General features: G+C 46.7%; 1 protein-coding gene across 1 annotated transcript in view; it reads left to right on the top strand.

The window, feature by feature from the left end:
- The window catches only part of HABP4 (hyaluronan binding protein 4), a 41,513-nt gene extending 20,946 nt beyond the window's left edge, over positions 1 to 20,567 (top strand). The window contains exons 6-8 of the mRNA XM_070400851.1: positions 5,716 to 5,887; positions 18,704 to 18,889; positions 20,438 to 20,567. Of these exons, the coding sequence (XP_070256952.1) occupies positions 5,716 to 5,887; positions 18,704 to 18,889; positions 20,438 to 20,494 (415 nt within the window). The 3' untranslated portion in view covers positions 20,495 to 20,567. The remainder of the gene's footprint in view (positions 1 to 5,715; positions 5,888 to 18,703; positions 18,890 to 20,437) is intronic.
- Positions 20,568 to 25,501: the final 4,934 nt, after the last annotated feature.

Below are 25,501 nucleotides of genomic sequence, written 5' to 3'. Positions count from 1 at the left end.
AACTAGTTGATTGCATCGAGGTATAAGTTTTTTAAGGAAATACAAGATAAATAAAAGGTACCTGTTAAATAAAAGGTTATCCATTTTTAGAATAATAACTTGGTTCCCTAGAGTCCTTCCAAGGAGCCGATCTTTTTAAAGTGTCATTATGAATTTAGAGACTTAAACATATCTAGTATGGTTCAACCCACTGAGGTTTTTATTTAAACTGACCCATTTTCTTACTAGAGGGAACCTCTGCAAGTTGATTCTTGATCCTTTTGACACACATTTAGTGGTCTTTGATAGCTTTCTTGCTGTGGTTCCAGAGTCGTCATTTATACTTCCTATCCCATGCTTCATACTGATCCATTTTTCAAAGAGCCATAGTCCTTTAATAGAACGTGGTATTTAGATACCATAGTCTGGCCACTAGGGATGCTCACTGCTCCTAGGTTCTTGACTATTTCTAAGACATTTAACTGACAACAAGGAAACAGACACATACACATATTTTTAAGGTAAAATGTGTTATGAGTTAATTTAATATTTCTATTTGAAAGTTAGGACTGCAAGATTTTTAGCTAAAATTTTTTATATTTGTGTCTTTTTTTTCCATGTTGAAAATCCCAGTTGTTAGTAACATTCTACTTTTACTCATGTGAAACACACAGCAGCCACATAGAGTATTATCAACACTACTTCCAATAATGACTACTAAACACTTATATAGAGAGAAATGAGTAAACTCATATTTTAAAGGCACTTTAGTTTCTTTTGTTGGTTATATCAACAGCTTCATAAATAGTTGGATTAATTTGATTAATTTTGCTTTTAAATTTTAGACATTGAGTTTTAATTTTAGTCTGTTTTATAGTTGTGTAAAATATAATTACATGTTTCCAAAAGTGCAGTCTGATAAAACATGATATTTTTCAACTAGCTTCTATCCCTGCTGTTTCCCTGATTTATATTATAATTAAAAAAAACTATTATGTGTATACATTTGTATGTCTCTCTAGGTGAATACTAACATACATTCCATTCCACCTTGCTTTTTCATCCATATGTGCAAGGGATGCTACATAGCAATATATATACAGATATTTCTCATTACTTTTTAAACTGATAAATATTCTGCTGTTTAATAGCTATAATTTTCCACCAAATTTCTCTCTAGATGAGTTTGGGTTCTTTCCAGTATTTTGCTATTACAACTTTTAATGTCTTTTCATATTTTTGCCAATATTAGTTTAGGAGATACATATATATATACACACACACACACACACATATATTATATATATACATAAATACATAATTTTTATGGACTTTTGTTTTTGAGAGAGGAAGGGAGAGAAAGGAAAACATCCATGTGGGAGAGAAGTATTGATTGGTTTCTTCTTGGGGATCGAACCCGCAATGTGGGTATGAGCCCTGACCAGGAATTGAACCCACCACCTTTTGCACCTTTTGGTGTACAAGACAATGCTACAACCAACTGAGCCACATTGGCCAGGGTTGGGATATATTTTAATATTAGTATTTTTCAACATATTTTATGAAAAATTTAAAGCACAGCAAAGTTTAAAGAATTTTACAATAAACACATATACCCACCGGCTAAATTGATATATAATTTATTTATTGTGAAATGTACAAAAATAAGTACATTCATTGTTTTGATAAATGGCATATGTATCAGGTGTAGAATGTTCCCATCACCTGGAAGTTCCCTAATGCTTCTTCAGAGACACCCACTGCTTTGATGTTCTTCCCACCATCAGCTTGGCATTTAAAGTCACTTTGCAATTGTGTCTATTTTGTTTCCTCTGTGATTAGGTTTCTCTCCTGATTTTGCTGAGGTTTTTTATATCATTAACCTATAATCTAGAACCTGAAATTACATTAGCTTTTCAAGGACAGTATTACAGATTTGTTCCCCTTCCTGCTCCCCATTAATGATTTTTTTTCTTTTAAGCCTTATACAATTCCTACACTATACACTTCCTTCATTTAAACTGTACAATTCAATGGTTTCTGGTATATTACATTATTAAGTGTTAAAAATTGTGGTACAGTATATATAATAAAAATTGCCACCTTAACCATTTTCAAGTGTACAGTTTAGTGGTATTAATTACATTCATACTGTGTGTAACCATCTTTGCCATCCATCTTCAGAACTTTTTTATCATTGTAAACAAACTGTGCCCATGAAATAATAACTCCCATTCCCACCCCCTCGGTCCCTGATAACCCCCATTCTACTTTGTCTCTATGAATTTACCTATTTTAGGTACCTCACATAGTGGAATATATTTGTCCTTTTGTGTCTGACTTATTTCACTTAGCATAATGTTTTCAGGTTCATCCACGTCGTAGGATGTATTAATACTTCATTTCTTCTTTATTGTCTCTTTTGGTGGTAAAATATGTATAACATAACACTTATATTTTTGATCATTTTTTAAAATTTATTGATTTGCGAGAGAGACAAACATTGATTTGTTGTTCCACTTATTTATGCATCATTGGTTGCTTCTTATACGTGCTCTGACTGGATCACACCCACAACCTTAGCATATTGGTATGATACTTAACCAACTGAGCTACCCTACAGTTTTGATCATTTTAAAGTGTACAATTAAGTGACATATGGTACTTTTCAGAATGTTATGCCACTATCACCGTTATCTCATTCTAAAACATTTTCATTACTCCACACCCATAAACACTCAATTCCTATTCACCCTCTCCCCTCAGCCCCTACCTCTCCTACCCCTCCCTTCTCTCCCCCCAGTCCCTGGCTACCACTAATCTGCTTTCTGTCTCTATGAATTTGCCCTTTCTGGATGTTTTATATAAATTGAATCATACATAAACTTTTTGTAGCTGACTTATTTCACATAACAGTGTTTTCAAGATTTATACATGTTGTAATATGTATCAGTTCTTCATTCCTTCTTATAGCCAAATAATATTCTATAACAGCTGTGGGCAAACTACAGCCCACAGGCCGGATCCGGCCCGTTTGAAATGAATAAAACTAAAAAAAAAAAAGACCGTACCCTTTTATGTAATGATGTTTACTTTGAATTTATATTAGTTCACACAAACACTCCATCCATGCTTTTGTTCCGGCCCTCCGGTCCAGTTTAAGAACCCATTGTGGCCCTCGAGTCAAAAAGTTTGCCCACCCCTGTTCTATAATGTAGATAGACCATATTTTGTTTATCTGTTTATCAGCTGATTGACATATTGACATTTAGGCTGTTTCTCCTTTTTGCCTATTATAAATAATGATGCTATAAATAGCATTATTGAATTTTTATGTGATTGTTAGTTTTCACATGGACTTATGTTTTTATTGCTCTTGGATATACTAGTACTAGTGGCCCAGTGCACAAAATTCGTGGGCCTGCACCCTCTCCAATCTGGGACCCCTCTCGCAATCCAGGACTGCTGGCTTCTAACCGCTCATCTGCCTGCCTGCCTGATTGCCCCTAACCACTCTGCCTGCTGGCCTGCTCGCCTCCAACTGCTCCCCCCCCACTGGCCTGCTCACCCCCACCTGCCCCCCCTTGCCGGCCTGATCACCCAAAACTGCCCTCCCCTCTTGGCCCCTAACCGCCTCTACCTTGGCCCCACCACCATGGCTTTGTCCAGAAGAACGTCTGGAAGGTCTCCCAGTCTAATTAGTATATTACCCTTTTATTAGTATAGATAGAGGCCTGGTGTACAGGTGGGGGGCCGGCTGGTTTGCCCTGAAGGGTGTCCCGGATCAGGGTGGGGGTTCCCTTGGGGGGCGGGGCGGCCTGGGCAAGGGGCCTATGGTGGTTTGCAGGCCGGCCATGCCTGCATGGGGTGAGGGTCCCCACTTGGGGGGCGTGGCCAGCCTGGGTAAGGGGCTGAGGGCTGTTTGCAGGCCCCTCCCTCGACAGCCGGCCCGGGCAACGGTGACCCAAGCCTCCCGTATGCCTGGGCTGGCTCTGTGTCCCTCCTTCAGTGGCTGGGGGCCACCCAAGCCTTCCACGCGCCTGCCTGGGCAGCTCCATATCCTCCGCTCACTGGCCCCTCCTTCGGCGCCCGCCCGGTCTGGCTCTGTGTCCTCTGCTCACAGGCTCCCCCTTTGGTGGCCAGACGGGCTCCGTGTCCACAGGCCCCTCTTTGGTGGCCAGCCTGGGCAAGCAGGAAGCTTAGCTTCCTCCATTGCCAGGGGCGACCCAAGCCTCCTGCTCGCTCTGGCTGGCTCTGTGGCTGCCGCCATCTTTGTCCCGCTAATTTGCATACTCCTGATTTGGCTGGTGGGCATCGTGAAGGTACAGTCAATTTACATCTTTCTCTTTTATTAGTGTAGATACCTAGGAGGCACATTGTTGGGTCAGATGGTAGCACTATGTTTAAATTTTTGAGGAACTGTCAGACTATTTTCCAAAATGGCCACACCATTTCATATTTCCACCAGAAATATAAAAGGTTCTAATTTCTCCATATCCTCACCTACACTTATTTATTGATTGATTGATTTTTAAAAAGAGATTGATTTCTTGTCCCGCTTATTTATACCCACATTGGTTGATTCTTGTATGTGCCCTGACCGAGGATTGAACCTGCAACCTTGGCATATTGGGACAACGCTCAAACCAACTGGGCCAGGGCTCACCAACACTTTCCAAATAGCCTTTTGTGTCTAAACAATTCAGTGATGGTGGAGTGATAAAAGTTGTTGTGGTTTTGATTTGCATTTCCCTGATGTCTGATGATGTTGAGCATCTTATTGGCTATTTACAGACCTGTTTTGGGAAAATGCTCAGAGCCTTGCCTGGTTTTGAGTTGGATCCTTTTTTTTAGTGAGTTGTAAGAGTCCTTGGTGTATTATTAGATATAAGTCCATTATCAGATATATGATTATCACATTTTTTCTACCATTCTTTGCTTTGTCTTTTTTAATTTCCTGATGGTATCCTTTGCAGCACAAAGGTTTTCAGTTTTGGTGATGCCCAGTGTATTTGCTTTTTCTTTTGTTGCTTGTGCTTTTGGTGTCATATATAAGAAACCATTGCCTAATCCAAATTATGAAGGTTTACACCTATGTTTTCTAGAGTTCCATACTTCTAGCTCTTACATTTTGGTGTGAGGTAGGGATTCAACTTCTTTCTTTTGCACGTGGATATCCAGTTTTCCCAGCACCATTTCTTGGAGAGACTGTTTCCTTTTGTCTTTGGCATTCTGGTCCAAAAAAATCAGTCGATCATAAATGTGAGGGTTTATTTCTGGACTTCATTAGTCTACATGTTTATCTTCTTTTTCTTTAAAAAAACGAATTTAAAGAGGATATTTATAAAAGTAGGCATTTGTGGCCCATTGTTTTATAATGTATTCATGGTTTCCTTTGTTTTATCTCAGTAGCTTTTCTCACTTCCTTCTACAATTGTCTCATGTCATGTGCAATGCCACCTGGGAAGGGAGTCCTGGTGGTCAGGTGCCTGTCATTGGGATGGTAATGTTCCTGCTTTTCAAAGACTGCTTTGAACACCGATAGGTTGCGTTGGCAGTGATGGCATAAAATCGTGACAATAAAACGAAGCTTTTGGCCCAAAGATTTTCTTACCTTCTTTAGATTTGAGATGCAGTATCATGAAAGTATGTTAAACTAATGGCTGTGACTTTTTCTTTGTGAAAGTAGACATTTCAAACCCATCAAAAGTTATTCTTTATGATTAAACTTTCCAGAGTTCCTGAGTTGGAGGTAGAAGAAGAAACTCAAGTTCAAGAGATGACCCTAGATGAGTGGAAAACTCTGCAAGAACAGACCAGACCGAAGCCTGAATTTAACATCCGGAAACCTGAGTCCACGGTCCCTTCCAAAGCAGTGGTGATACACAAGTCCCGATATAGAGATGATGTAAGCATGACGTGCTGTGTCAAGTTAATCTCTCCTGATACGTTATTGGAAACGAGATGGGCCTTTCCACTTCTATTTTGAAAATGGAACATTGGCAGTTGATATTCTAGTTTCTACCTAAGAGTAATCGGGATGATGTGTGACTAATTTTACTGTATCTTTATTGTGAAATAATTGAATCTTGACCAGTTGACCCTTAATACCAAGTAGTAATAGTGACAGTGAATTTTCTGCTCACCCAGAACTCTGCTGAGACTGTGCAAATACTGTATGTTAATTGCACTTCATTTTTGTATCAAGAGAGGTACAGAATGTTTCTGAATGATGTCATTTCAAAGGATGACTACTCTGCATTAACATGATTGGATTACTTTCACCTCTAATTCTTAAAGCACTTAATTGGGAGGGTTGATCATTTGAAACCGGTTGGGGTGCTATGCCCGGTGATGCCTTTCTATGTTATTGCAGCAGCTTTGCTCCCTTGCGTAACTGCTGAAACTCAGCCGAGGAGCCCGAAGAGCCTGCAGCCTGCTGTCCAGTTGGGGCTGGTCACAGCGCCTCTCCTGTGAGGGCCTTACTGTTCCTGGTTTATGTTCAGCTCTTTATCGGAGGCCTCCACTTTGAAAATATATTGACAAGGATGGTCAGTCTTTTTTTTTTAAAAAAAGTATTTTTATTTATTTCAGAGAGAAAGGGAGAGAGGGAGAGGGATAGAAACATCACTGATCAGAGAGAATCACTGATCGGCTGTCTCCTGCATGCCCCGTACTGGGGATCTAGTCGTAACCCCAGCATGTGCCCTGACTGGAAATCAAACTGTGACTTCCTGGTTCATAGGTTGACGTTCAACCCTGGCTGGGTGGTCAGAAAGTCTTTAATTACGTTTCTGCATAAGTTACTGAACTTAAGGGCACACTAAAGAATTCTAATTTTAAAATTTATACTTTGCATCACCGCCCCAGCTGCTTATCTTGATACCAGTCTCTTTGTCAGTGATGGTGATGAGCAAATCCTCTCTGCTGGATCTTATTCATTTATTTTCTGATTGAAACTCAGGGATTTTGTACCATGTAGAATTGTCTGGTTCCCATTTACACTTTGTTTTCCTGTTAATCCTCACCCAAGGATATTTTTTCCATTGACTTTTTTTTTTAGTGAGAGAGTGGAAGGGAGGGAGGGGTGGGGGGAGGAGGGAAGAGAGGTAGAGAGAGAGGGGAACATTGATATGGGAGAGACACATCGATTGATTGCCTCCTGGATGCACCCTGACGAGCCGGGTATTGAACCTGCAACCCAGATATGTGACCTTGACTGGGAATCGAACCCTAGACCCTTCAGTGTGTGGGCCGATGCTCTGACCACTACAGCTAATTTACACTTTGGTTAGTTGTATTCTTTGAACGAATACTTTCATTAAAGTGTCGTTTATGATACAGAATCCCCTCCTACCCTCCTGTTTGGGTACTCCAGGCTCTTAGGGGCCTTGACTAGTAAGTTCTGAGCTATCCACTACAAGTGACTTTTTCTACAAGTGGAAATCTCTGAGAGGTTTTTTCTTTTTTTAACAAGTACGTCAGCTGGGTTGGTTCTTTTCCTCTCCACTTTCGTTGTTCTTTTTGTTCTGGGGAATTGTAAATATAGCCTTGCCTAAAACAAATGTGCTGTCAGGGGGACATGTGCAGCTGACACGTTAGGTAAAAATAGAAGCTGCTCTCCGAAATCCTCACCACATTCTCCTCCTGGCTTCGGCTCCACAGAGAAGGCTCCTGGAATATTTGAAGCAGCTGGCTGAGCTAAGACACCGAGCTCGGTCTCAGGAAAGCACACATCTTTGTTAATCTTGTGGCCTTGGAGATTTTAGCCGGAAATTATTCTTAAAGCAACATAAGCCTTTGTTCTGGGCATCCTAAGAGACAAAAGCACTAGGATAATACCTCTCATTCTCTTGGAGCTCTGCTTTTTGCAAAGTTCAGACCTAATACTAGTCTGCAAATGGAGCTGGGCCCTCAACGTGCTGTGGCTTCTGACCTTTAGCTCACTGAGCATCCATTCTACATTGTCCCTTGCTGGGGCAGGGCCACCTCTCCCCTGCTGCAACATTCAGCTGTTTTCTAAACCAGGAGGCAGCTGTGTATTATTTTGCCTCTTACTGTTTTGTGTTGTTGTTGTTAAAAAATGTTTATTATTTTTATTTTTAAAAGCTTTATTGTTGAAAGTATTACAGATGACCCTTTTTTCCCCCATTGACCCCATCTAGCCGGCCCCTGCCCCTTGCTCCAGGCCTTCACCACACTTTTGTCTGTGTCCTTGGGTTATGCATATATGTGTACAAGTTCTTTCGTTGATCTCTTCTGACCCACCTACCCTCCCCTTCCTTCCCTCTGAGATTCAACAGTGTTCCATGCTTCTATGTCTCTGGATCTATTTTTTTTAAATTTAAATTCTTTATTGTTTAAACAATGACATGTCTCCTTTTCCCCCCATTGACCTCTCCCCAGCCACTCCCGCCCCCCAGCACATGCCCTCACCCCCCCTACTGTCTGTGTCCATTGGTTATGTTCATATGCATGCATAAAAGTCCTTTGGTTGATCTCTTCTGAACCTGTTTTGTTCATCAGTTTATTTTGTTCATTTGACTCCACATATGAGTGAGATCACATAATACTTGTCTTTCTCTGACTGACTTATTTCACTTAGCTTGATACTCTCCAGGTCCCTCCATGCTGTCTCAAAGGGTAAGAGAGCCTTCTTTTTCACTGCTGCACAGTACCCCATGGTGTAAATATACCACAGATTTTTTTTATCCACTCGTCTGCTGATGGGCACTTGGCTGTTTCCAGATCTTAGCTATTGTAAATTGTGCTGCTATGAACATAGGGGTGCATGCATTCTTTCTGATTGGTGTTTCGGGTTTCTTAGGATATATTCCTAGAAGTGGAATCACTGGGTCAAATGGCAGTTCCATATTTAACTTTTTGAGGAAACTCTATACTGTTTTTCATAATGGCTGCACCAGTCTGCATTCCCACCAGCAGTACTATGGTTCCTTTATCTCCACATCCTCGCCAGCACTTGCCACTTGTTGATTTGTTGATGGTAGCCATTCTGACAGGTGTGAGGTGATACCTCATTGTCATTTTAATTTGCATCTCTTTGATAATCAGTGACTTTGAGGATGTTTCCATATATCTCTTGGCTGTCTACATGTCCACTTTGGAGAAGTGTTTGTTTAGGTCCTTTGCCCTTTTTTTTAAGTTGGATTGTTTGTCTTCATTTTGTTAAGTTGTATGAGTTCCTTAAATATTTTGGATATTAACCCTTTATCAAATGTATCATTGGCAAATATGTTCTCCCATACAGTGGGCTCCTCTGTCATTTTGTTGATGGTTTCTTTTGCTGTGCAGAAGCTTTTTGTTTTGATGTAGTCCCATCTGTTTATTTTCTCCTTAGTTTTCCTTCCCAAGGAGATTTATCCGTAAACATATTGCTATGAGAGATGTCTGAGATTTTGCTGCCTATGGTTTCTTCTGGGATTTTTATGGTTTCACAACTTAGATTTAAGTCTTTTATTCATTTTGAGTTTATTCTTGTGTATGGTCTAAGTTGGTGGTCATTTTTTTACATTTATCTGTCCGATTTTCCCAACACCATTTATTGAAGATACTGTCTTGATTCCATTGTATGCTCTTGCCTCTTTTGTCAGATATTAATTGAGTGTAATGGCTTCACTTGATTTCTGGGTTCTCTGTTCTGTTCCAGTGATCTATATGCCTGTTCTTGTGCCAGTACCAGGCTGTTTTGATTATAGTGGCTTTGTAGTGTAACTTGATATCTGGTATTGTGATTCCTCCAACTTTGTTCTTCTTTCTCAAGATTGCTGCAGATATTTGGGGTCCATTTTGATTCCATGTAAATTTTTGGAGTATTTGTTCTAGATCTATAAAATATGCTTTTAGTATTTTAATGGGGATTGCATTGACTAGATTGCATTTGGTATTATGGACATTTTAATGATGTTGATTCCACCAATCCATGAACACGGTATATTCTTCCACTTGTTTATTTCTTCCTCTGTCTCTTTTTTCAGTGTCCTGTAGTTTCTGAGTACACGTCTTTTACCTCCTTGGTTAGTTGAATTCATTTTTGGTGTATAAAAATGCCATAGATTTCTGGGTGTTAATTTTGTACCATGCTACATTGCTGAATTAATTTATTAAATCTAGTAGTTTTTTGGTGGAATTTTTAGGGTTTTCTGTGTACAATATCATGTCATCTGCAGATAATGAGAGTTTCACTTCCTCCATTCCAATTTGGATGCCTTTTATGTTGTCTTCTTGTCTGATTGCTGTGGCTAGGACTTCTAGTACTATCCTATATAATAAAAGAGAAACATGCAAATTAGTCATCTCTCCGCTATGCTCAAGCCATGCCCACAAGCCAGTCAGTGACTATGTAAATTAACCTGACAAAGATGGCAGTTAATTTGCATATGCAAGTGTCAGGCGCCCCAGGAGGCGATGGCGGCTGTGGCCATGGGCTCCTGGGACTTTCGTCAGTCGGGGAGGCGAGGCTGCCCGCGCCTACCCATGCCCGCGGGCTCCCAGGACCTTCGCTGGCCCCGGGAGGTGAGGCCGTAGCCACATCCACGGGCTCCTGGGACTTTCGCCGGTCGGGGAGCCGAGGCTGCCCTCGCCTAGCCACACCCACGGGCTCCCAGGACCTTGCCAGTGGAGAGCAGAGCAGGAGAGGAGCGGGTAGAGAGCAGGAGGTTTGGAGGACTTGGCAGAGCAGGAGACTACTGGACATAGAGCAGAGCAAGAGAGAGGGCGGCTTGGAGGGTGCAGCTCCCTCTGTTACCCCAGCTTCCTCATCACAGCTGTAGAAACTGACAGCAGGGAGGAGGAAGTCCCACCCCCACAGAATCAGCCAGAATCAGCCATTGGTCAGACAGCTCTCAGCGGCCTGATAGTCAGGACTCTCTCTCACCTGCATCTCAGACCATGACAGTAGAGAGGTGGGACTATGTCTAAAGAACACCTGTTGATACAATGTAGCTCTGCAGCTGAAAATTATCGACAGAAAATGTCTGCAGAGCAGCGTGCGTCTGATCTTGAGGGAGGTGGTGCCTGCGACAGGATGTATCTGAAGAGCAGCTACTGGAAAAACGTCGCTCTGATCTGGCGTTATTGACAGAAAATGTCTAAAGACCAACGTGCCTTTGAAGTTGAAAGAAGGTGGTGGCGATGACAGAATATGTCTAGAGAACAGTCATCAACAAGTACTACCAATACCGGTAGGAACTGCCTTCTCAGTGGAAATGGAGGACATGAGGATGCAATCCTCGAACATAGTTGTGGTGGAATGACTGTTCGATGTGAATTTTGCCTATCACTAAATTTCTCTGATGAAAAACCATCCGATGGGAAATTTACTCGATGTTGTAGCAAAGGGAAAGTCTGTCCAAATGATATACATTTTCCAGATTACCCGGCATATTTAAAAAGATTAATGACAAACAAAGATTCTGACAGTAAAAATTTCATGGAAAATATTCATTCCATAAATAGTTCTTTTGCTTTTGCTTCCATGGGTGCAAATATTGCATCGCCATCAGGATATGGGCCATACTGTTTTAGAATACACGGACAAGTTTATCACCGTACTGGAACTTTACATCCTTTGGATGGTGTTTCTCAGAAGTTTGCTCAGCTCTATATTTGGATACAGCTGAAGCTACAACTAAAAAATTAGCAATGCCAGAAAACCAGGGCTGCTCAGAAAGACTCATGATCAACATCAACAACCTCATGCATGAAATAAATGAATTAACAAAATCGTACAAGATGCTACATGAGGTAGAAAAGGAAGCCCAATCTGAAGCAGCAGCAAAAGGTATTGCTCCCACAGAAGTAACAATGGCGATTAAATACGATTGTAACAGTGACCCAGGTAGATATAATTCTCCCCGTGTAACCGAGGTTGCTGTCATATTCAGAAACGAAGATGGAGAACCTCCTTTTGAAAGGGACTTGCTCATTCATTGTAAACCAGATCCCAATAATCCAAATGCCACTAAAATGAAACAAATCAATATCTTGTTTCCTACATTAGATGCAATGACATATCCTCTTCTTTTTCCACATGGTGAAAAAGGCTGGGGAACAGATATTGCATTAAGACTCAGAGACAACAGTGTAATCAACAATAATATTAGACAAAATGTAAGGACACGAGTCACACAAATGCAGTATTATGGATTTCATCTCTCTGTGCGGGACACGTTCAATCCTATTTTAAATGCAGGAAAATTAACTCAGCAGTTTATCGTGGATTCATATTCAAAAATGGAGGCCAATCAGATAAATTTTGTCAAAGCAAACCAATCTAAGTTGAGAGTTGAAAAATATAGTGGTTTGATGGATTATCTCAAATCTAGATTTGAAAATGACAATGTGCCAATTGGTAAAATGATAATACTTCCATCATCATCTGAGGGTAGTCCCAGAAATATGCAGCAGTGATATCAGGATGCTCTGGCAATTGTAACGAAGTATGGCAAGCCCGATTTATTCATAACCATGACATGCAACCCCAAATGGGCAGATATTGCAAATAATTTACAACACTGGCAAAAAGTTGAAAACAGACCTGACTTGGTAGCTAGAGTTTTTAATATTAAGCTGAATGCTCTTTTAAATGATATCTGTAAAGTCCATTTATTTGGCAAAGTAATAGCCAAAATTTATGTCATTGAATTTCAGAAACGCGGACTGCCTCACGCTCACATATTATTGATATTAGATAGTGAGTCCAAATTACGTTCCTCTAATTAATTCCCTTTCATTATGCACGAATTTCATACACTGGGCTACTAGTGTTGAGTAAGAGTGGTGAAAGCAAACATCCCTGTCTTAGTCCTGTTCTTAGGGGAAATGGTTTTAGTATTTGCCCATTGAGTATTATGTTGGCTATACTTTTGTCATATATGGCCTTTATTATGTTGAGATATGATCCCTCTATTCCAGCTTTGCTGAGAGTTTTTGTTTGTTTGTTTGTTTTGCTGAGAGTTTTTATCAAAAATGGGTATTGGGCCCTAGCCAGTTTGGCTTAGTGGATAGAGCGTAGGCCTGCGAACTGAAGGGTCCTGGGTTCGATTGCAGTCAAGGGCACATGCCTGGTTGTGGGCTCAATCCCCAGTAGGGGAGGTGCAGGAGGTAGCCAATTAATGATTCTCTCTTATCATTGATCTTTCTATCTCTCTCTCCCTCTCCCTTCCTATCTGGAATCAATAAAAAAATATATTTTTAAAAAATGGATGTTGGATTTTGTTGATTGCGTTTTCTGCCTCTGTTGATATGGTCGTGTGATTTTTGTCTTTCAGTTTGTTTACGCGATGTATAACATTTTTTGATTTGTGAATACTGTACTAGCCTTTAATCCCTGGAATAAATCCCACTTGGTCATGGTGTATGATCTTTTTAATATATTGCTGGATCTAATTTGCTAATATTTTGTTGTGGATTTTAGCATCGATATTCATCAGAAATATTGGCCTGCGATTCTATTTCTTTGTAGTGTCTTTATCTGGTTTTGGAATTGCAGTTCCAAAGAAAGAGCTTGGAAGTGTTCCTTTCTTTTGGATTTTTTGGTATAATTTGAGGAGGATAGGTGTTGTTTTTTGAATGTTTGATAAAACTCCCCTGTGAAGCCATCTGAACCAGAGCTTTTGTTTGCTGGAAGTTTTTTGATTACTGCTTTACTTTCATCAGTTGTTATTGGACTAGTCAGGTTTTCTGATTCCTCCTGATTCAGTTTTGGGAGATTGTATTTTTCTAGGAATTAGTCCATTTCATTCTCATTGTCCAGCTTGCTGGCAGATAGTTTTATTCATGGTATTTTCTTACATTCCTGTATTTCTGTGGTTTCAGTTGTTACTTCTCTGCTTTGGTTTCTGATTTTATTTATTTGGGTCCTCTCTCTCTGTTTCTTGATAAGTCTGGCAAACAGTTCACAATCTTGTTTATCTTTTCAAAGAACCAGCTCTTGGTTTCATTGATCTTTTGTATTGTTTTTTGTAGTCTCTATGTCATCTATTTGTGCTCTAATCTTTATTATTTCCTTCTACGTACTCTGGGATTTTCTTATTCTCTAATTCTTCAAGTTGTAAAATTAAATAGTTTATTATTAATTCTTCTTTTTCTTTTTTTTTAAGGTAGGCCTGTAGTGCTATGAATTTTCCTCTCAGGACTGCTTTTGCTATGTCCCAGAGATTTTGAGTTGTTGTGTGTTATTTTTAATGACCATTTCCTTGTTAATTTTTGTCTGGAAGATCTATCCAGTGAAGTCAGCAGGAAGTTTTTGATTTCTTTCTTGACCTCATTGGTAATCCATTCATTGTTTAATAACATGCTATTTAGCCTCCATGCATTTGAATGTTTTTGGGTGTTTTTACTATAGTTGATTTCTAATTTCATTCCATTGTCATCTGAGAAGATGCTTGATATGATTTCAATCTTCTTGAACTTATAGAAACTTGTTTTGTGTTCTAACAGATGTTCTATCTTTGAGAATGACCCATGTGCACTGAGAAGAATGTATATTCTGTAGTTTTCGGTGAAATGTTCTATAAATGTCAGTTTTAATCCATCTGATTCAGTGTGTTAATTTTAATGATCATTTCCTTGTTAATTTTTGTCTGGAAGATCTATCCAGTGAAGTCAGCAGGGTGTTAAAGACTTCTACTATGACTGTATTGCTGTTGATCTCTCCCTTAATGTCTTCCAGAAGGTTTTGTTTTAAATATATTTAGATGCTCCTATATTGGGTGCATATATGTTTATCAGGGTTTTATCCTCTTGTTGGATCGATCCCTTTAGTATTTTGTAGTGACCTTTGTTGTCTCTTGTGATGGCCTTCATGTTGAAGTCTCTTTTGTCAGATATGAGTATTGCTATCCCAGGTGTGTTTTTTTATATTTCCATTTGTATGGCAAAATTTTTTCCCCCATCCCTTCACACTGATCCTGTGAGTCTCTTGTTCTGAAGAGGGTTTCTTGTAGACAGCATATATATTTGAGTCACGTTTTCATATCCATTTAGCTACCCTGTGTCTTTTGATTGGAGCATTTAATTAATTTCATTTAAGGCTATTATTGATAGGTACTTATTTATTGCCATTTTCATGCTTTTTAAAAAAATATGTTTTTTATTGATTTTTTTACAGAGAGGAAGGGAGGGGGATAGAGAGTCTGAAACCTCGATGAGAGAGAAACATCGATCAGTTGCCTCCTGCACAACCCCCACTGGGGATGTGGCCACAACCAAGGTACATGCCTTTGACTGGAATCAAGCCTGGGACCTTTCAGTCCGCAGGCTGATGCTCTATTCACTGAGCCAAACCAATCAGGGCACCATTTTAATTCTTTATGTCTGTGTTTCTATTTGTTCTCATTACAACAGTCCCTTTAGCATTTCCTGCAGTGTTGGTTTGGTGGTGATAAACTTCTTTAGCTTTTTTTGTCTGGGAAGCTCTTTATTTCACCTATTTTGAATGATAGCCTTGCTGGATATAGTAATCTTTTTAAAAAATACATATTTTTATTGATTTCAAAGATGAAGGGAGAGAGGGAGAGAGAGATAGAAACATCAGTGATGAGAGAGATTAAGTGATTGCTGTCTCCTGCCTGCCCCACACTGGGGATCGAGCCCATAACCTGGGCATCTGCCCTGACTGGGAATCAAACTGTGACCTCTGGTTCATAGGTCAATGCTCAACCATTGAGCCATGCTGGCTGGGCTGGATATAGTAATCTTGGTTTCAGATCCTTGGTTTTCATTACCTTGAATACTTCATGCCATTCCCGTCTGGCCTAGAGTGTTTCTCATGAAAAATCAGCTGACAACCTTATGGTAACTCCTTTGTAGGTAACAAATTGCTTTTCTCATGCTGCCTTTAAGATTCTTTGTATTTAATTTTTTGGCATTTCAATTATGATGTGTCTGTGTCGGGTGGCTATTTGGCTGCTTCTTGCTTGGAACTCTCTGTGCTGCCTGAACTTGTGTGATTTTTTCCTTCACCTGGTTAGGGAAGTTTTCTGCCATTATTTCTTCAAACACGTTCTCTATCCCTTGCTCACTTTCTTCCCTTTCTGGCATTCCTATGATGCAATTATTGTTACATTTCAAGTTGTCCCCCTCTTTCCTTAAGCTGTCCTCCTGATTTTTAATTGGTTTTCTTTTTGGTTCTCTGATTTTTTTCTACCCTATCTTCTAATTCACTGATCCAGTCCTCAGCTTCCCCTAATCTGATGTGTATTCCTTCCAATTTGTTCTTTATTAGTGTTTTGTCATTCTTCATTTCTTACTGTTTTTGTCTTACTGTAACTTTTCTCATGCTGTTGAGCATCTTTGCCATCATTCTGAACTCTATATCTGATAAATTTCTTATTTTCATTTCATTTAGCTGTTCTTCTGGAGAATTCTCTTGTTATTTTGTTTGGGTTTGTTTTTTGTCTCCCCATTTTGGCTGCCTGTTTGAGTTAGTGTCTGTGTATTAGGTAGACCTGCTACACCTCCCAACCTCTAGTGCAGGACAGTGTCAGATGCTGTTTCTGACTGGCCCTGAGTACCCTGTTTGGAGCTGTCAGCAATCCATAGTTTGTGGCTCCCTCTGCTGCGACTGGGTGCCTTTGGGAAGAAGCAAGATGTGCACCAAGGTCTGCTTTTCCTAGCCCTGGGCCCAGAGGAGATAGGCAAAGACTCAAAAGCCTCCAGAGGTCTGCCTCTGCCTGCAGTCTGATTGTTATTCAGTCTTGATTAGCCCCAGGCTATCAACCCTAGCAAGGCATAGACTCCACAGGGTGGGTGGAGAGGTTTTCCAACAGGGTGGCACAATTGCTTCCCCCACAGGCAAAAGCTGCCTGGGTGGTAATGGTCTGCCAGAGAAAGACGTTCTCTGCGGTGGCACAATTGCTTCCCCCACAGGCAAAAGCTGCCTGGGTGGTAATGGTCTGCCAGAGAAAGACGTTCTCTGCAGTATGAGGGAATGACTCAGCACAGGAAATCGGGGTGTCTGTTTTCTGAGGTCTAACTCCAGAGTCCCCAACCCTGACTGCTGCTCATACAGCTCCAGTCCACTCTTCCCTTCCTTTGCTGGAGCCAGGTGAGTGGCTGCACTCAAAATGTTGTGTTGGCCCTTTAAGAGGGTGCCTGCATTTCCAGCCAGATAACACCTGGCTGTGATAAGAAGTAGGGTTGTTGTGGCTGGCAGATGACAACCCTACTTTTATCACAGCCAGGTGTTTTCTGGGCGCCTTTCTTAGTTCTGGTGCTCTGGGCTAGGCATCCCAGCTTGGGGATTAGACCTCAGAGTTCTCAGTGGGAACCCCCCACAGCTGAGTTACCTCTCCAGAACTTCAGCTGTCTGTCTGTCTGTCTGTGGGAGCCCGGCCAGCCCTTTTGCACTTCCGCACTTCCTACCAGTCTCTACATGGTCTCCACTTTCTGCCCTTGCTTATCAGGGTTCTCCCCAGCCAGTCTTCAGTTGATTATTCAGGGTGGTTTTTCTGTGTTTTAGTTGTAATTCCAGTTCCGTCCTGGGAGAGGAGAGTGTCAGTGTAGCTTCCACTTGATCCACTGCCCGTTTGGAATCGTCCCTCTTATTGTTTTTGGTGCATCTTTTCACCAGAGGGCCAGTGCTCCTGAATTGGTTTCCCTCACCATTTTAGCTTTAAGAATCCATATACTTAAGGCCTATGCTTTATTTTAATTATTTTTTATTTTATTATTTTTAATCCTTCGGTGCACAGCACGATGCTCCAACCAACTGAGCCACACCAGCCAGGGCGGCCTCTGTTTTATTTTAATCTGAGACATTGAAGGAACATGAATGTTAACCATGAAACCCGCAGTGAACATGTAGCCCAAAGGGGTTGATGTGCTCAGGGAAATTTGATTTTACTTCCTGGACTAGTTGTGGGAACGTTTAACCTTATAGCACTTTGGAGAGTCTCATCCACCATTGGTATATTTTCTGTAGGTTTATATTTTACTTAAAAGTGAGATTTTTAAAAAAATCCTTTAGGAGTTGAAGCCAAATCAAAATTGGAGAAAATTATTTAATGCAGTTTTCTTTTAAGAGAGGCAGAACTTATTTGACCTCTTACAATAAAATGTGCTTTCTCAAAGAATTTCATAAAGCAGTTCTTAAAAAGCGGCTGGCATACTTTACACAGCATTGGTAGCAGCCTGAGGTAGCCAGTCTGCTATTTTACCATTTCACATACTCGGAGTAAGGATTGTTTGTTGCAGATCATGCAGTCTCTAACGTCTGGTATCTGTGCAGTTAGCACCCCGCATCGAAAGGAGTTTCTCCATCAAGTTCTGTTCAAGGAAGGAGAATATTTCCTTATCAAAGTATTATTCCTGAACAAATAAAACAAAAGTAGAAATTTAAAATTGTTAATCTTAGCAAAATATGCAGATATAAAACATTTATCTCAATTGCTGTTAGTCATATCAGATCTTATATCTTAACTTGCTAAACTGATAGAATTTTTGTTTCACTTGAAATAATGGTAAATTAAAGATGTTTGGATTAGGACTGTGAACATGAGCACGTGTGGCTGTGCAACGAGCAGCACCCTGTGCTGGGCAGAGCGGCACTGCCGTCTTCCTCTGCCCACCCTGCCTGCGCCCAGGCCGCCACACCAGGGAGGCTGCTCCGGCCGGGAGGCCTTAGCTCCCTTGCGTGTCTCTTGGGCCCTGAGCCCAGTGCTGTCCATGGAGACAGCTGTGTGTGATGCTGTCCCTGTTTCAGATAGTAAAGGATGACTGCGAGGATGATGCCCCCGTGTTCCGGAAGGCGGCCAATGACATCACATCCCAGCTGGAGATTAATTTTGGTAACCTCCCTCGTCCGGGGCGCGGAGCCAGAGGTGGCACACGGGGAGGCCGGGGAAGGATCAGAAGGACAGAGAACTATGGACCCAGAGCAGAAGTGGTGGTAAGTATTTGGGTTCTGATCCCGGTGGCTTCCCGAAGAAGCTGAGAGGAGGAGGAGGCCTGGGCGGCAGTCTGATTTTGGAGGGTCATAGGTTCTGTGGTGGATTCCTCCTCTCTATGTGGGTCTGATGTGGGTGTTTGGAACGGTGAGGTCAGCACCGCCATCAGTTGGGTACAGAGCATCTGTAGCCCTGGCCTCCAGGGTCCCAGCAGGCCCGCTGCCCGCCCTGAAGGTGCGCTCGGAGCAGCACTCACTGCATCAGACCCGACCCCAGGCGTGGGGAACAGATCTCCTCCCTCACCAGGGCCTGAGGGCACGTCCTGTACCCCGAGCTTCCAGGGCAGACAGGCCCTCTGCAGCCCCCTCTCCGCTCAGAGCCCTTGCCCCTCAGCCAGGTCTGCTCTGCCTCCAGCTTCCACAGAGTTGCTCTTCACCGCAGGGCCTAGCCTGCTTCCCGAGAACAGCTCGGATCTGCCTGCTCCCAGGAGGCTTCTTGGGTCACGTTTCCCTCCAGACCCGTGCACAGTCCTGGAGCAAGGGATTGTTTCTTCTCTTTGCAGCATGATCTCCATTGGTAGATCCACTCACGGGTGTGACTGGATTTGTCGGTGGGCATGTCCACTTTTATCCGTTTCCCCAGGGCCTAGCACCACGTAGGCTTAGAAGGTGCTTCCTAAATGTTTGGTGCACAAACCCATGAATACCTGTGTAGTCGGAGGAGTCGGGACTGAGGCCCTGTGGCCAGCGTGGGCCTGAGTCCTGACGACTCTGTGGCTGGCCTCGGAGCTGTTCCTTTTGCTGCCGATTCCCTGGCTCCCAGGAGCAGCCCCTGGAGCAGTGCCTACAGGTGGTTATATCTAAGCAAGAGCAAAACACCTCACAGTTCTTTCTGGTTGCATTTGAGGCCAGGTTGGAAAAGGCTCTGCTCTGAGAATAGAAAATACACATTCTCTCTTTTGCAAGCGGAGCTCCAGCCACTGCAGGCGCTTGTCAGGAGCCTAATGTTCTGGAAGCTGCGCCTGCCACTCCCCTGCCGCCCACCTGTGCTCTTCCCGCCCAGAGCTGCCGCAGGCCCCGCCCCGCAGGCCCCACAGGCCCCGCCCCTTCACGGGAGAACCTGCTCTTCCAGAAAAGCCTTCCCTGACCACGAGGTGTGCTTGGCCACCGAGTTGCATTGGCCACCCCTCCCGGGGCCCCTCCCGGGGCGTCTGTTACTGAGGTTCCCACACTGACTTCCCGTCGCCACCGTGTGAGCTCCCCCGGGGCCAAATGGGGAACCATCCTTTGTCTCCACGTGGTCGACCTTATGTCTGTCCACTGGGTGACGGAAGTGCCAGGTAGAAAAAGGGTCACTCAGGAAGGTTTTGTAAGAGGAGGGGGCACTGCCAGGCACTCAGTAACTGGACAGCAATGAGGGTGAGGGAGGGCACCCTCAGCGCGGCTCCTGGCGCTGCACTGGGGGCCGCCCCGCCTCTGCCCAGTGTGTGGCGAGCGCTGGGCGTGGGAACTGGTGAAATGACAGTTGGTTCCAACACTTTTCTCTCTTAGACACAAGACGTTGCTCCAAACCCGGACGACCCTGAAGACTTTCCTGCTCTGGCGTGACGCTCAGCAGCACCCGGGAAGAGACTTCTTGCTTGGGGAAGAGACTCAGAACAATAGATATTGCTTTTCCCCCCTTGGTGTGAATTCATTGCGCTTTTGGGGGGTGGGTGGGTGGGTGGGTGGGGTAGAGATTTTCCAGGGTCAGAGCTGCTGTTCCAGGCGGGTTAGTCTGGCACTTTCCCACGGAGGAGGAGCGCGGGATTGTATTTTTATTTAAGGACTTTCAGGTGAAACATAATGTTCAGACTGTGCACAGAGACTGTGTCCGCGGAGGGCCTCTCAGTCTACGGAGGAGGCTGAGAGACGAGGAAGCACGCGCCGCGGTCAGAGGCCGCCCGGGTGCAGAGCCCGCAACGGGCCTGCAGTTGACTTGCCGTTGACTAAATGTCCCTCTCCTGGGATTGTTCTGGTTTTCACTTGACCAGACATTTTGAGCAGCTGTTGTGCAGCTGTGGTCACCACTCGGACAGAACCGGGGAGCTTGGCTTTGAATGGCTCCCCCGCCTCGTGGTTTCCGCCGTGTGCACACCGCACCGCGTTTAGTATCCGAGCACAGCTAGAGTTTGCGTGGTTTTTAGGATGAGTATTAAGGATGTGGTTTTAAAGTTCATGTTATTTAACCCGCCAATCAAATGAAAAGGGGTCCAGGCGACAGAGCATTGCAACTTAGTGTCGCAGCTTTTCTCCTTCAACCTTGTGTGGGAATGGAGGCCTGTGTGCAAAGCCCTCCGGCCCGCGGGCGGGGCCTGTGGATGCCGGGTGTTGGTCCGCACTGCACGGGGTCGGGATTCTTCCGTGGATGTGTGGGGTTGGGGCAGCCTCAGGTTCAGTAGCTCCCCAAGTCCCACGAGGTGTGGGGTCGGCGTGGGGGCTGGGCAGGGGCAGCTGTGGCCGCCGCGGGAAGCCGGGGTGATGCGCCCCCACTCGGCTGCAGCAACGGGAACGTTCGCCCCTCGATCAGGATCTGCTCGCCGGCGCTGCCCCGCCTGCTGGCTCGGGATTTGGACCAGAGTAATGAGGCTGGTCCTCCCTCCCGACGGGGCTATTTGCACCGAGATCGAGAGGATGTGAGCGAGAGCCCCGCGGAAAAGCCAACAGAATCGGAGCCGAACCCGTTGCCTCGGGACGGGCGGCGGCGGACCTGCCCTGTGGCCTCAGGACGTCACCCCCTTGTCATTGACATCCCAGCGCGGGGGCCACCGACACGTCCACGTCCGTGTGCCCCTCTCCCTGGAGACGACGGCGGTGAGGTGGCCGGCAGGGTCGGCCCGCGGCCGCGTCCTCCTGGGTGGACGCGAGGCGGTGCCGCGCAGTCACCTTTCCTTTGAAGCTGAGCAAACCCCTTTCCAGGAACGCCGCTCGTGTGGTGAAGAACGCGCGCTACCAAGCCCACAGCGCGGATCTGAGGCTGGCAAACGCCGCGGTCCCCCCGCCCGCACCGACCCCCGTACTGAGCGGGCCCTGGCCGGGGTGCGGAGCCTGCAGAGCCGTCTGCACCCGCGCGTCCCGGCCATGCTGAGGCCCAGGCCGGGGGGGGGGGGAGAGCGGGAGCGGGCAGGGAGACCCCTGTGCTGCAGGGAGGAGGGCGGTGCACGGGCTCCGCCAGGCCCTGTGTGCAGATGTGCCGTCGGGGCGGGGCGCGTTTCTGGCCGGTGACTTCCAGGCAGGTTCACCCCACGGGAGACCTGGGCCTGCCGGACTTGGAAAGCGCCTCGAGCGTGTTTGGGTTCCCAGGCAGGGGCGCCAGCCCCAGCCCGGCGGCCCCTTCTCAGCCAGGAGGGCACAGCTGGGCCTCAGGCTGCCAGGGCAGCAGCTGGAGGTGGAGAGGGTGGGGGGGTCCCAGAACCTGCCGCGGGGAGAGCCCCGCAGAGGCAGCGTGACCTGACAGCTGCCCCAGCAGGTCTGACAGCCTGGGAGGGCCGGTCCCGCTGCGGCCGGGCAGGCTGGATGCCGCCCTGGTTGGTCTCGTGTCCGGCGGGTCCTCAGCCGGGCGGTGGTGAACACCTAATACTTGTCCCAGCAGGGCAGGCCCTCAGCGCCCCGGCCGCCCTGGGCGCCCCCTTGCCTTCTGGTCACTGGCCCGCCCCCGGACCAGGTCTTTCCGGGGCGAAGGTATGGCTTTCCCCCTGGCCCCCCGCCGGGTGGTGGGATCCTGTGGAGAGGGACCTGCTGGATCTCAGCGCTGGGCCAGGGCGGCCTCAGGGTCAAGGCGGGAGCCGCCCTGCACGCTGTCCAGAGAAAGCTGCGCTGCCAGCCATGGCCGCCCGCCCGGCAAGCAGTTTCGCTTGGAGAAAAGGTCCCATTTCCCGTTTACTGCCGCCATCTCCCCTCAGCCCCGCGAGGACCCCCGGGCCGGGCGCTCCTCTCCCGCCAGCGGCCAGCAGGCAGGTCCTCCCGGCTGGCGCCACTGCCCCACGTGCCCAAGGTGAGGCAGGGCCTGGCCCTGGCCCAGGGGGGGGGGCTGTATTTATGGCAGAGAATGAGGAAGGAAAGCAGCAGGTACTCAAAATAACTCCTTCTTATAAAACAGTACAGATAAGAGCACAAAACCTTGCAACCACCACCTAAGATGAAGCCGATGTCCCCAGAAGCCTGTCCGCTGAGACGCCCCCCCCCCCCCCCCCCCCCCCCCCCGCCCCCCATCTGGATGCCCGTCGGTCTGGTCCCCTCCGCCCTTCCTGCAGAACTGCGTGACCACCAGCACTTGGAGGGGCTGCCAAGGGCTGTGCTGGGCTGGCCTCATCACTCAGGACGGGCACCGTCCTCGCTCCCGCTGACCCGGGCAGGCATGGATGAGGAGATGAAGCAGAAAGATCCCACCCCACTGCCCAGTGCTCTCTCTACACACCCGTTAAATGACAGTCCCCTGGGCAAAACTGCCAGGAGAGGGACAGGGAGGGGCCAGAGGACACGTGCACCGGGGGCCACAGGAGCCGCCCTGAGTATGTGCTGTGTGCTGTGCGTGAGCCAGGGCAACCCTGCAACACTGACCATTCACAATGGCCGCCCAAGTGAGTCTGCCCCAAAGCATGGCAGGACAAGTGGTGTCAGCTGTGTCAGGCCTCCCGACAGGGGGCACAGGTGGCATGGCAGGGCTTGAGGGGTGGAGACAGGAATGCGGGGGCTGGGGGTGGAGGCTCTCCTGACACCTCAGCTCCTGGCACTTCCCCAAGGCAATAGGACTTGCCTCAACCAAACCACAGTGGCTTTCGAACCCATCACAGCTCTACCACGGGCAAAGCAGGCCCATGCGTGAGGAGAGCAGGTCGAGTCAGTGGAGTTAAGAACCAAGGGCCTTCTAAGCAGTTTCTTTGCAAAAAAACCTGGCCATTTCAGAGGGCTTCCTTGGAGCACGAAGTCGTGTAAGCTGGGAAGCGCTTGCTCTGAGAATGGAGTGGCCTGGCCCTACGCATCAGGCCCTCGGAGTTCAGACACCGCGGCTGCTGGAAACCATCTCCTGGAGAAGAGCCACCTGCCTGAGGCACTGAGGACCCTTCCGCCAGGGAGGGCGCTGTCCAGCCCGGGCCGCACACCTGGCTGGTGGCCCTGGTCTGCACCCCGCCTCCCAGCAGTTCTTGGCAGCGTTAGAGCAACAGGGAGGAAAACTTTTAAAGTCTGTGCTGGTGGTGGAGAGCGGGAATGAGCAGGGACGCTGGAGAAGTTTGCAGGAAGACGGTGGGTAGAGAGGAAGGAGAAATGCAAGGCCGGAGGGCCTGGCCCCATCCCGACCCGGGTCCCTAGGCCTGGAGGGGCCGGGGATGGCTGCGAGTAGGCCCTTTACGCACACCTCCGGGGGCGCCCTCCTCGCCGTGTCTGTAGTAAGAGCACCCGTGGAGTGGGCGGTAGACAGCCAGTGAGGCCATTGAGGGCTTTTTATGAACGTCACAGTTTTTGCATGGACTTTCCTGGGGAGACAGAGGGGCTTCTGCTTCCATCCGGCAGTCCCAGGCCCTGCCGTGAGCAGCACTGTCTCCTGGGGCTTGGGCTTGAACCAGAGAGGTGCCCGCTGGCCCCTTCCGCACCGCGGGAGGCCCAGCTCCGTCCCTGGGCTGAAATCTCAAGACCAAGCGAAGGAACGAGGCAAATACTCTTGCTGAGGCCAAGGCCTGGGCCGGGAAACGGGTTTAACTTGCGCCTGGAGAGAACGCCTGGAGATCTAGTCCCTGCGGAGCCCGAGCCAGATTAACAGCCCGTCGAGAGAGTGTACAGCCCGGGCCAGCCAGCCAGCACTGGAAAAGGGAGGAGGAGGCTGTTCACCACCCTGACTCGGAGTTGTGGGGTGGCAAGGACTGGATCCTGCCGGCTGGAGGGAAGACCCCGGGGGCATGCACTTAGCTCCCTGGTTAACTGCAAGGCAGGTGTGGGGGTGCCACCGTGGGATCACTGCGTCCGCGTGGTCCAAGGCGCCGCCAGCCACCGCCTCTGGCCCCCCCCTGCCCCCCACAGTGCGCAGCGGACACACTGTCCCACGAGCCCGCTCCAGGCGCTGCTTGGGCGGCGCTGCCCAGGAGCGGTGCTGGAGGCCCCTCAGCAGCTCCCAGCCTGAAGGCGGCTGGGCATGTGGGGGGTGGACTGTCCAATGACGGGGCACGGGCGTGGGGAGGGCCGCATTCTCCACTAGTCCTGCAGGAAGGGCTGCCCTGCCTGCAAGTGCCGTGCTCCTTGGGGAAGCTTGGCTGAGAAGAGCAGCGTCCTCCCCCAAGTGAGACAAAGCTCCCCTCCCCCCTGCAAAGCCACTTGCCCTTTACGTGTGTCTGGGCACCATGAGCCCTCGTGGTCCGGCCCTGGCCGGCGGGAGGCCTCCTTACCTGGACAGTTCTGTGTGGAGGGAGCACGTGTCATCCAGAAGCACGTCAAGGCCATGCAGACTTGCTAGCAAAGACAGGAGACAGTTAGAGGCAGGCGAGGGGCTGGCCAGCACCCCAGGAGGAGCTGGGAGAGGTGGTGAGACTCAACAGGGACAAACTGTGCCAACCACTCAAAAGACAAAGGCCCAAACCTGAATAA

The sequence above is a fragment of the Myotis yumanensis genome, unplaced genomic scaffold, assembly GCF_028538775.1.
Source record: "Myotis yumanensis isolate MYYU_CA2020_CCGP unplaced genomic scaffold, mMyoYum1.0.hap1 SCAF_21, whole genome shotgun sequence".
Classification (NCBI taxonomy): Eukaryota; Metazoa; Chordata; class Mammalia; order Chiroptera; family Vespertilionidae; genus Myotis; species Myotis yumanensis.
This window is presented reverse-complemented; position numbering and strand designations above follow the sequence as displayed.